At 35.0% G+C, this 17,160-nt stretch overlaps 1 protein-coding gene across 9 annotated transcripts in view; it reads right to left on the bottom strand.

The window, feature by feature from the left end:
- Positions 1-17,160, bottom strand: part of EPHA6 (EPH receptor A6) — a 938,174-nt gene that overhangs the window by 363,432 nt on the left and 557,582 nt on the right. For all 9 annotated transcript variants that reach the window (XM_070455030.1, XM_070455027.1, XM_070455034.1 and 6 more), the window contains one exon: positions 10,311-10,435. In XM_070455030.1, the coding sequence (XP_070311131.1) occupies positions 10,311-10,435 (125 nt within the window). The remainder of the gene's footprint in view (positions 1-10,310; positions 10,436-17,160) is intronic.

Here is a 17,160-nt window from a genome sequence, read left to right on the forward strand (position 1 = left end):
CAACCTCCTATGAAAAGAAACTTTAAATCATCCCTGAGTGATGAAAATATTTCCCACAATGAAGAGCTTCACACAAATCTCCTTACCTTTTAAAGAAAATAGTTCAGAAATGAAATTATGTATTTTTATATAAACCTCATATGTACTTAATTCTATAATTGGTAGAGTAGGTGAAACAAGGGCAAGTTAAATTAACTCCATATTTTATATAGATAATTACTGACCATCTGTATACAAGAAATGTTTCCTTTCTTATGATGAAATTTCTTAAGCAAAATCTAAAAACTGCTGACTGTGATAAAAAAAAATAATGAGAGAATTATAAAGAAAAGACTTTACCAGTCACAGGTCTTTAAATATGGGATATAAGAATAATGAACTATTACGGGGGATGCATGTTTGCAAAATGAGGTACCAGTTGGTAATTAGTGGAGCTGTACAATGCCCTGGTGAGGTAGGTATGTTTTATTGCTGCCATTTTATAGATGCAAAACAGGCAGCAGAGAGTAATGAAGTGTCTGCCTCAGGGAACCTAGAAAATCAGCATCAGCAGAAAGCACTTTTCTGAGACATCCAATTGTGATGCAACTATGTGTTAAGAACCACTTAATTGTCTGGGTTATTTTGGTGAAGTTACTTAGCTCCAGGTACCTTAGTTTCTTCATCTGTAAAATGGGGAGAGTAATAGTATTTATCACAAATGGTTGTTATTGGAATTGAATTACTTAATACATAAAAATCACTTTAAAAAATACCTGCTTTTTTGAATAAATTTCCATAGTGGCTGTATCAATTTACATCCCACCAATAGTGCAAGAGGGTTCCCTTTTCTCCACATCCTCTCCAGCATTTATTGTTTGTAGAATTTTTGATGATGGGCATTTTGACTGGTGTGAGGTGACACCTCGTTGGAATTTTGATTTGAGTTTCTCTAATAATACTTGGGCCACATGATGCAATGGCTGACTCACTGGAAAAGATCTTGATGCTGGAAAAGATGGCAGAGAGAAGGAGAAGAGGGCAACAGAGGATGAGCTGGTTGGGTGGCATCACCCATTCACAGGGCATGAACTTTGGCAAACTCCGGGAGATGGTGAGGGAGAGGGAAGCCTGGCATCTTGCAGTCCATGGGGTTGTAAATTGTCAGACACAACTTGGCAACTGAACACCACCACCACCAACAATGTCTTCTTTGGAGAAATGTCTGTTTGGGTCTTCAGCCCATTGTGATTGCGTATTTTGTTTTTCTGATATTGAGTTACATGAATCACTTTTATATTTCGTCGATTAATCCTCTGTCAGTTGTTTCATTTGCAATGATTTTCTCCCATTCTGAGGGTTTTCTTTTCATCTTGCCATGATGGAGAACAGTATGGAGATGTCTTTAAAAACTAGGAATAAAACTACCATATGACTGGGCAATCCCACTATGGGGTATATATCCTAAGAAAATCACAGTTGTAAAAGACATATGCTCACTGCAGCACTATTTACAATAGTTAGTACATGGAGGCACCAAGATGTTCATCAACAGATCAATGGATAAAGAACTTGTGGTGCATATATATATATATATATATATATATGATGGAATATTACTCTGCCATAAAAACAAACAAATTTGAGTCAATTCTAGTGAGGTGGATGAAACTAGGGCCTGTAATACAGAGTGAACAAATCAGAAAGAGAAAAATATCATATATTAACACATACATATGGAACCTAGAAAAATGGTACTGATGAATCTATTCACAGGGGAGGAATAGAGACACAGAATAGGGGAGAGACATGTGGACACGGTAGGGGAGGGAGAGGGTGGACCAGATTGAGAGAGTAACATTGAAACATATACAATTACCATATGTAAAAGAAATAGCCAGTGGGAATTTTCTGTATGACACAAGGAGTTCAATCCAGTGCTCTGTGACAACCTAGAGGGGCGGGGTGGGGTCAGAGGTGGGGGGGGAGGTTCAAGAGGTGGGGACATATGTATGCCTATAGCTGATTCATGTGGATGTATGAGAAATTCCAGAACTTCAAACTGGATCAACAACACAACATTGTAAAGCAATTATCCTTGAATTAAAAATAAATAAGTTTTAAAAATACCTGGCCTATAATTGGCCAACTACCATCATCTATGAATGATCATTTATGTGCCTTTCTGATTGCTAAGGATATGAATATGGACAAAACAAATCCCTGCCTCATGAGTTTCAGTTCAGTTCAGTTCAGTCACCCAGTCATGTCCGACTCTTTGAGACGCCATGGAATTCAGCATGTTAGGCTTCCCTGTCTATCACCAACTCCCGGAGCTTGCTCAAACTCATGTCCATTAGTTGGTGATGCCATCCAACTATCTCATCCTGTTACTCCCTTCTCCTCCTGCCTTCAATCTTTCCCAGCATCAGGGTCTTTTCCAGTGAATCAGTTCTTTGCATCATGTGACCAAAGTATTGGAGTTTCAGCTTCAGCATTAGCCCTTCCAATGAATATCCAGGACTGACTTCCTTTAGAATGGACTGGTTTGATCTCCTTGCTGTCCAAGGGACTCTCAAGAGTCTTCTCCAACACCCCAGTTCAAAAGCATCATTTTTTCTGCACTCAGAGCTTTCTTTATGGTCTAAGTCTCACATCCATACATGACTACTGGAAAAACCATAGCTTTGAGTATATGGACCTTTGTAGGTAAAGTAATGTCTCTACTTTTTTATATGCTGTCCAGGTGTGTCATAGCTTTTCTTCCAAGGAGCAAGCATCTTTTAATTTCATGGCTGCAGTCACCATCCACAGTGATTTTGGAGCTCAAGAAAATAAAGTCTCTCACTGTTTCCATTGTCTCCCCATCTATTTGCCATGAAGTGATGGGATCGGATGCCATGATCTTAGTTTTTTGAATGTTGAGTTTTAAGCCTGCTTTTTCACTCTCCTCTTTCACTTTTATAAAGTGGCAATTTTTAGTTCCTCTTCACTTCCTGCCTTAAGGGTGGTATCATTTGCATATCTAAGGTTATTGATATTTCTCCCTGCAATTTTGACCCAGCTTGTGCTTCATCCAGCCTGGCATTTCACATGATGTACTCTGCATTTAAGTTAAATAAGCAGGGTAACAATATACAGACTTGACATACTCCTTTCCCAATTTGGAACCAGTACATTGTTCCATGTCCAGTTCTAACTGTTGCTTCTTGATCTGCATGCAGATTTCTCAGGAGGCAGGTAAGGTGGTCTGAAGATTCCTTAAGAATCTTCCACAGTTTGTTGTGATCCACACAGTCAAAGGCTTTAGTGTAGTCAATGAAGCAGAAGTAGACGTTCTTCTGGAATCCTCTTGCTTTTTCTCATTCCTCTATCTTTTCTAAATCCAGTTTGAATATCTGGAAGTTCTTGTGAACTTATATTCTATTTATTAACATAGCATTTTCTCAGCTCACGGGTATCAGTGTATGTCCTTCCTATGAACAGGTAGAAACAGGGAGTACTCAGAATTACTTTCTTTTTTATTTTTTAATTGCTAGGGACAATTTCACAGTGGCTAGGTAATTTTTCTCAATTTCCTGTGAATGAGTTTTGAACAAAGAGAGGATTTTATTAATTACTTTAGAATCTGACTAAAAGCAAACAGTGGTGTTAGGCACTGATTGGAGTTTGGGTGACAAAGAAACAAAAAATGATCTCCTTTCTTGAGGGGTTTAAATGCTAGTGAGGGAGTCATATATATATATATATAAAACTGAGTCTAATCAAGCCTGTCTTTGATAAATATAATAAAAGAACAAAGAAGCAAGATAGAGAAAAGTACTATCGATAGAGAAAAAAGAAGAAACATTAAGAAAGTGAACACAAAGGATAAAGAAGAAAAAAGAACAGAACTAAGGGAAGGGTGTATTTGATTTTCAGTTAGAGTTTTGATACTTACTGACTGCAGGAGGGTCTGCAACATGTTGAAGCTGGAGACTGAGGGGTTGGGGAACAGATGATGTCTTAGCTACATGGGAATAACTTTTTTAAGCCAAGATGGAACTGCTCCCATCTGGAGTAACAAGTCCGAAAACTAAAATGTAGGTAACTTTTGTACCCCTGTAAAAGTCTCTCCTGGACCAAAAACTGAGTATATCCACAGATGGTCAATAAGCATATGAAAAGATGCTTGTCATTACTAATTATTCAGTTCAGTTCAGTTCAGTCGCTCAGTCCTGTCCGACTCTTTGCAGGCTAATTATTATAGTAATTATTAGAGAAATGCAAATCCAAACTACAATGAGGTGCCATTACACCAGTCAGAATGACCATCATTAAAAAGTCTACAGGACTTCCCTAGTGGTCCAGTCATTAACAGTCTGCTTGTCAGTGCCGGGGACATGGGTTCAATCCCCGGGACATGGGTTCAATCCCCGGGACATGGGTTCAATCCCTGGGACATGGGTTCAATCCCCGGGTTAGGGAAGATTCTGCATGCCACAGGACAACTAAGCACATCTCTCAAAATTACTGAAACCCACATGCTCTAGAGCTCGTGTGCCACAACTACTGAGCCCACGCGCTCCTAGAGCCCATGCTCCACACAGAGAAGCCACTGCAATGAGAAGCCTATGCACTGCAGCTAGAGAAAAGCCCTCAACAATGAAGAGCCAGAACAGAAGGAAAAAAAGTCTATAACTAAATGCTGGAGAGTGTCTGGAGGAAAGGGAACCCTCCTACACTGTTGGTAGGAATGTAAATTGGTGTAGCCACTATGGAGAATGGTATGGAGGTTCCTTTAAACACCAAAGACAGAGCTACCATGTGACCCAGCAATCCCATTCCTCAGCATATATCTGGACAAAACTATGAATAAAAAAGATACATGCTCCCTCATGTTCACAGCAGCCCTATTCAAAACAGCCAAGACATGGAAACAACCTAAATGTCCATCAACAGATGAAAGGATAAAGAAGATATAGTACATATATACAATGAATATTACTCAGCCATAAAAACGAACAAAATAATGCCATTTGCAGCAACACAGATGCTACTACAGGTTAGCCTACTAAGTGAAATAAGTCAGAAAGAGAAAGAAAATACCATATGATGTCACTTATACATGGAATCTAAAATATGACACAAAAGAACTGATCTATGAAACAGACTCAGAGACATAGAGAACAGACTTGTGGTTGCCAAGGAAATATAGGGGAGGGATGGACAAGGAGTTTGGGGTTAGTAGATGCAAACTACTGCATATAGAATAGATGGACAGTAAAGTCCTACTGTATAGCCCAGGGGATTATATTAAATGTCCTGGGATAAACCATAATGGAAAAGAATATTAAAAACTAATCCATAAATATGTATAACTGAGTACCATGCTGTACATCAGAAATTAACACAACATTTTAAATCAACTATACTTCACTTAAAAAAAAAAAGATGACACAGTATATCCAGTTAGCCTATCCCCAAAAGCCAAGCCAACTTTGGGTTCTATACTTATTTCCTTGTTCCTTCTCACCCTAAATGAGGTTGACTATGTGGCTACAGCAGGATAGATATTTTCTATTTTTTCTTTCCCATGTTCTTTATCCTTTCTCCTATAAGAGCTCCCTGCCTTCCGCCCCATTTGTCAGTTCCTGGAAATGAGACCAGCTGCTTCATGAAGTATTATATAAAGCATGCACGTATGTGCTCAGTCACTCAGTAACGTCCAGCTCTTCACAATCCCCTGGACGGGAGCCCTCCAGGCTCCTCTGTCCATGGGATTCTCAAGGCCAGAATACTGGAGTGGGCTGCCATGCCCTTCTCCAGGGGATCTTCCTGACACAGGGGTTGAACCCCATCTCCTTGTCACCTGCATTGGCAGGCAGATTCTTTACCACTGGACCACCTGGGAAGGCCATTATATAAAGCGTGCACATCTAAGTTGTTGTCATGTTTTTTTTTTAACAGTTTCCTCAGTGTGAGTATGCTCTACTTTGAAGAAAAATATTGTTAGTGAGTAAATATGAAATATAAAATTTTTTGGTAACTTATACTTCAATTTCTTCATTATTTTAAGTGCCTTTTCATATTCATAGAGTATTCACTTAAGTTTAAAACACTTTTTAAGTATGAAAAATGTGGCCAAGGATTTGGAGAGTATAATTAACTGAGTAGAGAATATCTAATTAATTATAGCCCACCAGCTATAGATTTTCTTCTCCATAGTCTGTTCATCACACACACACACACACACACACACACACATACACACATAGAAACAGAAGACAATCATAGCTAGGTTTTAATTTTTATATATAATTATGATGTGAAGATTATTATTCCCTGTGGTGAATTATTTTTAAAAATGTGCCTGTATATTTAATTTTAGCACACTTAAGTTATTTGAAAGATAGTATATCTATATAACTGTATAAATGCAAACATAGTAGCATTTGAAAATAGCTAAAAATGGAAGAGATTATCTTTGTGAACCCTTATCATATAGATGAGAAAACAGGAATAAGAAACTTAAGGTCTAAGCCAAACTTCAATTTTCAAACACTTAGACCAGTGTCTTTTTCTAAGCAAAGGTCACTGGTAACAATGATATGTGCTTGATCTCAGACATTTGTAGACACTTCACATTCTAAGTCACTTAGTTCAGTTCAGTTCAGTTGCTCAGTTGTGTCCGACTCTTTGCAACCCCATGAACCGCAGCATGCCAGGCCTCCCTGTCCATCACCAACTTCTGGAGTTTACCCCAACTCATATCCATTGAGTCGGTGATGCCATCCAACCATCTCATCCTCTGTCATCCCCTTCTCCTCCTGCCTTCAATCTTTCCCAACATCAGGGTCTTTTCCAATGAGTCAGCTCTTTGCATCAGGTGGCCAAAATATTGGAGTTTCAGCTTTAGCATCAGTCCTTCCAAAGAACACCCAGGACTAATTTCCTTTAGGATGGACTGATTGGAAGTCACTTAACTTCTCTTCTAATTTACAAAGTAATCCTCCTAACACGAGAACTTAAAACAGCACAAATTATTCAAAGAATGGTATAAATATTATTTGTGTATTAATTAAGGTTAGCAATACAGTGTATCTTTGATTGAAAGGAAATGTAAAGTTTAAATGCCTAAATTAAAGATGGAGGCATCAATATTAAAAACCGTGGAGACTGTGGATATCATGACAGGCTGAAGAGTAAAATTCTCTCACAGCTCACTGAGCACTGAGGCGCTTTAGCTATTACTTGGGGTGCCAGGAGACATACTTGGATCACCTCTACTGTTCCTGTTCCCATCCCCCAGCTACTGTGCATTTTGTTTTTAAAGGCTTATGACTTCCATCTACTTTAGACACCTAAACTTGGGCTAGTGGAACCAGAGTGGAGAACCAGAAGCGCCTATGACTTTTTTCTGAATACCACATCTATATGTCCATTCAAACCTGTCGTCAGTGATTGACTGAAGCCTGAGTATGGAAGCTCAGCTTCTTGTCACCATAGAATGAACTCTGAGATGTAATTTAGATGCAAGACCTCCCCTTGCTCACTCTGAATTTGATCGACATCTTCTTCAGAGTCCTGTTTCCCCGCTGTCTTACCAGTATTCCTAGGAGGTTTCTTAATTAATCACTTGTACACAAATTCCCATCTCAGAGTTTGTCTTTGAGCAACTGGATCTAAGACAACTACTAAAGCTATTTAGGATCTACCCATTCTACTATCCATCTATCTATCCATTTATCCATCCATATTTATCTATATTTGCTACCTTGCTCTCTCTTTCTTGCCTCTATCTATGTACTTCCACCCCTCATCCCATTCTAACAAAATAAATAACCCATAAAATGCATGTTTCCATTCCATATTCTATATATTAATATAATCATACAAAAATACAAATTTATGGGTGAATATCTGTGTTCCCCAAATAGGTTCATTTGCACCTGTTCTGCTTTCTATCTTGTTCCTCTTACTGAACAATATTTAGATTCCTAATAAAGAATGATATTAGCAATTTTAACTAAGAGTTCTAATGTAAGTTACCCTACTTATAAGCTTTATAAAAATAATTCTTGGGAAAAGAAACTGTTATGGTAAGAACCTGCAGTCATAGTTGGGAAAAATTTTGATACTGTCAATCTGAGAGTTTTGATATTCTAACATTTTGACTGGTTGCCAATATTTTACATATTTATATATGGAGGCATCATGATTATTATTTAGTTTGTATATAATTCCTATGCTCTGATTCTATATTGTATTATATATAGGCCAAATATTTCTTTAATGATTCCTTGAAAGTGAAAAGTGAAGTTGCTCAGTCGTGTCCGACTCTGCGACACCATGGACTGTAGCCTATCAGGCTTCTCCACCCATGGGATTTTCCAGGCAAGAGTACTGTAGTGTGTTGCCATTTTGATATTTAATACTGAATTTGTATACTCTTCATCTTTAGATCTGTTTATAATTAATATTTACAACACACTAGAAGGGTTGATATCCTTATTTTCCTTTTGTAAATATGAAGTCTGATTAGGGAGATTAACAGACTTTTCCTGACCACAAGCATTAGAGTCAGAGTCAGAACATGAATTAGGAATCCTTGGCTTCCAACTCCACATTTAATTCATTAGCAAAGGATCATTGCCATTTTCTTATAAAATAAACTCCTTTGTAATATTATTTATTCTATTATTAAAACATGGATATTATGTCAGTAGTTATCTCTCAGGATATTATCAAAGTTCCAATTGGATGAATATGGTTCATTTCTTATGGAATCAGCACAATTTTTCTTTAACTGGAAATATTATAAGTTATTTTCATCTTCAGGCATATGGAGCAAAAATGACTATACAATAAGAGTCGTCATCTGTGTATGAAATATTACCTTTATAATACAAGACAAATATTTTTATTCTGAAAATTTCCTTAAGAATGTGTACATTCCTTTTTAAATAAACTGAATTATTTGAGTATATGAAGATATATTTAAATTAATGGACAGAAAAATATGAATATTCCTGTGACAGGATGCCATAGGTTGTAACATTTGAAAGGACAGACCAACAGGATTTCTGAGCACATGCTGGCCAGGCCAATGTACAGAATCTATAATCTAGTTAAACTAAGTAAATTCCTCCTTTCTTAGACTATGGATTTTTCCATGTCAGTCAATAATAATGATAGCTTTCACTGACTACATAATTCTGAAATTACTAGATATAATCATGCTACTGAGTTACTTCTTCCCTTTTCAAGCTTACATTTGCTCAGAAGCAGTAGAGTAGAAAAATATAGAGTTCTATTCCTCTTCTTTTTATACTGTTCATGGGGGTTCTCAAGGCAAAAATACTGAAGTGGTTTGCCATTCCCTTCTGCAGTGGACATGTTTTGTCAGAATTCTCCACCATTTCTCTTTTCGCCCTGCGTTTCATCATAGGGAACCTAAATTTATTTGTGATGTTCCTCTGCTTCTAAGTGACAGAAATATAAGTCCTTTCTTATTTTAAGATATCACTGGGAATTATATAAATTTTTACATAATATTTTTAAATGTAATGCTCACTTTATCAATAGTCTAGATTAGTATCAGCCCACTGGGACATATTATCAGAATTGACTCTATGTCTGCCTTAACATCTATAGCAATGATATCAGAATGGTGAGGGATGTGGAGAAAGCATAAAGAAAGAAGACACGTGAATATCATTAAATTAAGGAAGTATATAATTTAGGAAAACATAGTAATTGAGAACAATCTTAATGACAGAAATGGAAATTAAAGTTAAGAGTTGATTTATTAACCAGATTTATCTTGCTACCTTATAAAACAGCTGATCTCAGTGGAAAGACAATTTTAAATTCATCAGCTATTTTCACTTATACCTTAAATCACACTTTGCCAATTTTAGCAGACTATAACTTTAAATTCATTGGCAAGGATATGGCCCACATGAACTTGTTTTAGATTATGGTAATTCCATTTTGCTATTTTTTCTGAAGTGAGTCTTAGAAATAACAATATATTCATTACACTGTAAGTTGATGAATACAATCTCTCACTATATTGTAAAACTCTCCTTAGAGTAAGTGAAGATAGAAACGTACATCCTGTGTCTTCTACCTCAATCTGATATAAAACAAGACTAATTAATTAAGAAATTATGAGCACTATAGTATACTGGAGAATATTTAAAGACATAGTAGGTAAGAAGTTAGGCCCAAAAGAACAGGTTTGAAAGTAAATAATATTCTAGAACAATATACTTTATATATATATATATATATATATGCATATATATGTATATGTACATTTTGAGGAAGCTCCAAATAAGACCTACTTTCTCATAGTACTTGATCTCGTAGTCCAGTATGGCTCCATTGGAAAAAGCAGGGGCTTGCCATGATAGGGCAATGCTATTCTGGGATGCCCAGTCCTTTCTTACCATACCTATCAGGGAAGGTGCTGAAAAGAAAGAAAACAACTAAGAATTAATTGGCAGGAATCATTCTCCACAATGCTTTCTTTAACACTTTGTCTCCCAAGGAAAACACAATTCTTGTTGAAGAGGACACCAATTATTGATGTCAGATTAATATGATAATCAGGATCTACTTTATTCAATCCAAATGAAATATTAAAATTTATTTAGAAACTGATGACTCAGTGGTAGAGAATTTTGCCTGCAGTCCAGGAGATGCAGGTTCGATCCCTGGGTTAGAAAGATTCCCTGGGTTAGAAAGATCCCCTGGAGAAGGGCATAGCAATTCACTCCAGCATTCTTGCCTGCAGAATCCCATGGACAGAGCAGCCCTGTGGGCTACAGTCCAGGGGTCACAAAGAGTCACCCACAACTGAAGCAACTCGGCTTGCGGGCATGCAGAAACACATCAGGGAACTAAGGGAAAACTCAGCCCAAGAATAAGGACCACAGCTCATCATCTCTGATTCTGTAGAGGACATTTTCCCTAAAACTGGCTTTGGTTTGGGGCTATAAGATGAAATATAATAGACTTGACTTCCTATATTTTCTCAAAATTAAGACTACTACAGAAAATCCTCTGCAATTACATGATCATTTATAGGCTTTCTTTCCTTCAAGACTTGGTACTTTATGAAGTTTCAGTACTTTATAGAAGTTACATCACAAACTTAACTACAGTACATTTTGGCTTATCAATGAAAGGATCATTTCTTTGGCAGGATTTCTACGACTTTTGACCAAAACTGAAATATTTAATTTATGAAGTTTATTTTGAATCATGTCTGTCTTCTTTTTCTATATAACATTATCTTAACAATCCAATCCTAACCTAAAGTAATCTTATATACACTGAAGGTTTTTTTTTTCTAACAAAATACTTCTCATCTCTAAATACTCAAATTACTTACAAAAGGAATTTTTACACAGAGAACTAAAATTCAGTCTTAAAAATACAAACTAAATATACTGAGATACCATTTCTCATCTTAAAATGGCAAAAAATCAAAAAACTTGACACCAGGCTCTGTTGGCTAGACTGTGAGGAAAAGACTTTAATACATTGTTGGTGTAAATGTAAAATGGCATAATCCTTATAAGGGGAAATCTAACAATTTAAGGCAAATTATATGTTCATTTACACTTTGGCTTTTGGGAATCCATTGAAAGAGACACTACACAAATACAAAGTGACATATTTACAAGACTACTTGCTAAAATTTATTTGTAAAGCCTGGAAACAATTTAAGTGCCCATCAATTAGGGATTGGTTTAAAAAACTATGCTACATTCACCAGAGAATTATGAAACTGTATAAAGGAATTGTGACCATCTATAAATACTAGAATTAATTTATTTCAGGATTTACTTTTAAATGAAAAAAGTGAGGTGGAGAAAAATGTATAAAAAAAAGTCTAAGGATATATCTAAGAATAAAAACTAGTAACAATGGTTACCCTTAGAGGATGGGAGGCTAGGATGGTCACTACAGGGTTAGAAGAAAATCATCTCTGAATATAAATAATAAAAATACAAATGAACATCGAAAGAGCAATCTCAAAAGATTAAAAGAAAGAAATCTGTGTATTGAGTTGAAAGCATAGACTCTGAAAGGAACTACTTAAAATGACATTAAATGACAGTTAGTTAACCTACATCCCCATGGGACATATTCTAAGTATTACAAAAAAAAACTGAAAAAATTATTGAACTATTTTTAGTAATGATATTGCAAGTGGTATTACTGGTATTGTAATGCTGAATGTGTGTGTGTGTGTGTATTAAAGAGACAAATCAAATGAGTAATTACATTGGTGTTATTGAGAACTAGGATTTTTTTTTCCCTATGGGAAAATAGAGATACAGATGTCAGACCAATGAAGGTAAGTAAAAACCTTATCCTAGTAAACCTGAATTAGAAGTATGATTATGAACTCATGTATCTTTCCACTTCATTTTCAGAAATTTCCAGACCAGTGAAGCTAAGTAAAAACCCTATACGAGTAAACTTGAATTAGTATGATTATGAACTCATGTATCTTTCCAGTTCATTTTCAAAAATCCATTCACATGTACTAAATGCAGTTGAAAATAGGATTTGAAGAAACTGATTCTCTATGATCAAGATGAAATTTTTTTAGTTTCTAAGAGAGACTCAAGTATTAAATGTGGTAATTTACTTTCCAAAGTTGTCTTTGTATCTTAAGGATAAACTACTTTCTTAAATCTGTGAGAATGACAAGTTTGGTTCTCATAAGAAATTAAGTGCTTTAGAAACTACATTTGAAACTCTTTCTAGCTGCTTAATGACAGTATTATTGCTGTGCTAAGATATTTTCTTAAAATGAGTGATAATTATAGGAATTGCTAAGAAATAGAAGAGTTTGTGCCATAAGCTAAAATAGAAATATATAAAATGGTAAATAAGAAAATGTTCTGACAATTCACTATGTATATTGAGTCATATTCACTACTAATAAACTACCATTAGTCAATTAATGGTATTAATTCCTGCTGAAAAATGCATTAATGTTCTTGGAATTATAGTATAATAATGGATTAAATGGTGCTTTATGGAAAAACTAAAACTTTAATGTGAATAATACAAATTAGAAGTTGACTAACGTATATAAAAGTATATCAATTCATTACTAGTTTTGAAAATGTTCTTTTCATGTATACAATGTTATGGTTAATTTTCAGTTTAATGTACAATATCACAAAGCAGTATTACCAGTGTATTATATTTTGTCTCATAATTATTTAGCACTCAAGTTCAAATGATACAATCCTTACAAAACCTATAAGAAATTCAATTATGCCAACAGCATTTTAGAATGACTATTGGTTAAAATATAGGTACCATCTTTCCTATTTCCAGCTCTTCAATGGTTATTTAATTGTACAGACACATCACCTAAATTATATGATTCCTCTTATATACTTTTATAAAATAGAAAATTAAGAGAATCTTTTCTCTAACTACATAGCTTCTTCACTTATAAATGGACTTCAAGGTCTATGGTCTATATAAAATCTAGAATCTCTTCACTTTTGCACATCCCTTTCATATGTAAACATCTATGTTTTAAACAGTTGCTAAATATACATAATTCTAGATAATTCTATTTTAAACCAATATTCTAAATCCTACTGTATATTTTAAAATAGTTTCCACAATTTTTACTTTAATGGCTAATATTCATTGTGTTGCTACTTTATCAAGTCATTCCTCTAACATTGGATGTTGAGGTTTAAAATATTGTTTTGTCAGAATTCTGACATTTTATGTACAAACACTCTCTGCATAAAGTTTGATTTTGTTAAAATTATTTTAGAGAGAAAATTGCTTTATATGATTTAGATTTTGTGTCATACTATTATTACCATAGTGCTTTTGAAAAAAGCTCTATCAATATTACTAATTGTACATTTTAAACCCTTAATGAGTTGGAAAGCAGAGAATGTAGAAAACAATTTATAGGTCAATATACCTCAAACGCTGCATCTTACACTTTCAGAGAAGAACAACATTACACATAATTTCATTTTAAAATAAGGTTTCAATACATGAAGCCTAAAGCATTTGCTTTGAATATATCTAATGAATTTGTCTTAATAAGTCAAGTCTACATAGCATCTGAATTGGCATATTGTGAAAACTCTGCAGTACCAACTAATACAAAGCAGAAAATATGTTTATTCCTCTATATGAGAAAAACTGATTTTAGGACACAAAAGGGCAACTATTGATCTTTACTTCTGATTCTAAAAAGTTAGAGAAGGAAAGAAATAGTCAGGGAAATAATATCTCCTGGAGTCTGTCAGATCAGAGGCTAACTGAAAGATGTGAAGACGCAAGCAATGTTTCCTGAGTAACAATTACCTATTCAGTATAGCCTTCAGCAGAATCGTGTTTCTGATATACATCCTTTCTTGAGTCTTCAAAAATCTTAGCTTTGACCTTCAATATAAATGACTGATGAATAGATTACCACATTCTTGAAAATGGTTTTCATACAAAACCTTTTGATTACTACATTTTTTGAATCTCAAGCAGTTTACCAAAAACTATGTAACAAAAAATGAAAATAAAAGTATGAAGGGAGTTAGTTCTAACAAAAGAGATCTTACTCACACTTAGAAAAGTTTTGCTTTCTTATGCTTATATGGAGACACCTAAAGAAACAGTGAATTATTCTAGTTAAGTATTTTGCTCTTAATTGAGTTAATCATTTTTTATTAAATGTTTATATTATGTATGTTATCTTATTACATTGTCATAAATCTATGGGGAAGAAATTGCTTCCATAAGATGACGACATTGAGGCTCAGAGAAGTGAGCAATTGTTTAATGATAAAAGAGAAGGCCAATTTTGACATTAATGCAGAATGGCAAGAAAGAAGTGGAAAATTTAACATTTTTTGCTGTACTTTCTCAAAATTAATTCTATTCAGTATTGTAAATACCTGCTCAAAACTAGTAGAAATGAGGCAATGTTACAAGTATCCTTGTTGTCGAGTTGATTATTTCTTGAAATTTTAAAAGATCAAATGTTAATACTACTGTTCAGAATTATACTGTTGTTGGTCAGTCAGTCGTGTCCAACTCTTTGTGACCCCATGGACTGCAGCACATCAGGCTTCCACATCCTTCTTTATATCCCTGAGTTTTCACAAACTCATGTTCATTAAGTCAGTGATGCCATCCAACCATCTCATCCTCTTTTACCCCCTTCTCCTCCTGCCCTCAATCAAATTACATTGTGGATTATCACAAATATGTCTTATTTTTAGCATGTAATCAAGATTTACACCATGGGTCATGGGGTGTTTTCCTAAAGATCAAACAATTGCTAATTCTCAGTCATCTATTGAGTATACTGGGTAAATGAAGGCTTATTTATTGGGACACGCTTACCTGCATGAGTGTGTGTGTGTGTTTAGACGAAAAAGAGAGATTGGGGTGGAGAACACTCCTATGCACATGTGTTTGTTACAGTGAAAATCTTAATAGTGAATGTTAAATAATAGAATCCCAATATAGGAACAGATCTTATAAGCAATTTAATACCTTTTATCACCAATGCAGAAAATGCTTCAATGTATTTCTGATAGCATCCACTTCTTGCTTTAGCAGTGTAGTATTTCACAAAGAGTATATAAAGAGCAGAGTACTTCACAAAGTACTATATAAAGAGTATAGAGCCTCACAAAGTACTATATACGGAGTTCGCTACTTCACAAAGCTATCCATTGTCTTTTAAAAATCTTTAATTGATAAAAAGTTCTCATCTGGAGTCACTGCTTCCTATAACTTCCACCTCGGTCCTAATGCTAGTGCTGACATTTCGTACAAATAGAACTCACTCTTTCCCTTTGCTTATCTATCAACCTCTCTTTTCTATTCCTTCTTTCTCTTCTTTCCATTCTTCTTTACTTTAGCACTTCTTTGTTTGACTGCTTTATGCCCTTCTTTCTGTGCTTCCCTGTGTCTCCTTCTAGAATTATTATCAACAACAGGATGAAATGTGAATTCAGAACAATAATATAATAAGTAAATAATACAGATTAGAAAGTAGAGCTCAGAACAGACTTTTAAGACTATATGACTTTCCTCTTTTTCTGCTAATGAGCCAGTGGGTATATCTACAGAGCACAAGTATGTAATAGTGTTTCTTCTGTGTATGTGCAGAACACACTCAGTACACTAGTCTTACTTGTGAAATTTTGTAAATGTGATATTCACTGTGTGAACTGACATTTTTGAAACCTGACAACATGCTTCAAAATATTTCTGATCTTTATCTTGTTTTGAAAATGTTTATTAAATATATTGTGCTTTAGATAGCACAATCTCTAATGATACCTGTTACATGTGCTTTTCTTTTCACGTGACTTTCCCTGTAATCAGTGGTAATAGTTATTCTAATCTACTTCCCTGTGTAGTCAAAACCTGATTATGAACTTGAAATATACAGATGATGCTTACATACAGCAGAACTGGTGCTTTATTTTCTTTCTAGCCTCTTTCTCTTTTCTACACCTGAGAATAAAACTGTGGTATGTTCAATCATGTGACATCTGTGATGTGATAAATTATGGCATCCAAATATTTCTACATTGTAATCCCCAGAACCTGTGAACATTCTTATCTGGTGAAGAGACTTTGCAGTTTTGATTAAATTAAGGAGTCTTAGATGAGATTACTCTGGATTATCCTGGTAGGCCTAATATAATCACAGGTACACTCATAAAAAAGAGATAGGAGCAGACACCTACACAAGAGAAGGCTGTGAGTCAAGGAATGCAGAAGTTGGAAGAAGGAAGGAGGCCATCCTTCCTGGAGCCTACAGAAAGAACCAGTCCTCCTGACACCTTCACTTTAGCCCTGTAAGACTTATGTTGGATTTCTGACATACAGAACTGTATTATGATAAATACAGGTTGGTTTTGAGACAATAAGTTTGTGGTGATTTGTTGCAGCGCAACAATAGGAAACAAACAGTTCAGTTGTTTAATCTGTGAAGACCTTAATGCATTTGAGTCAGTAGATAAAGTGGATACGTTTTTTAAAAAATATGTTTCTAAAACAGTGATAAAAAGTCATTTATATTTTGAAAATTAATCCTTTGTCAGTTGTTTCATTTGCTACTATTTTCTCCCATTCTGAGGGTTGTCTTTTCACTTTGCTTATAGTTTCCTTTGC

This window comes from Odocoileus virginianus, chromosome 25, assembly GCF_023699985.2.
Source record: "Odocoileus virginianus isolate 20LAN1187 ecotype Illinois chromosome 25, Ovbor_1.2, whole genome shotgun sequence".
Taxonomy (NCBI): Eukaryota; Metazoa; Chordata; class Mammalia; order Artiodactyla; family Cervidae; genus Odocoileus; species Odocoileus virginianus.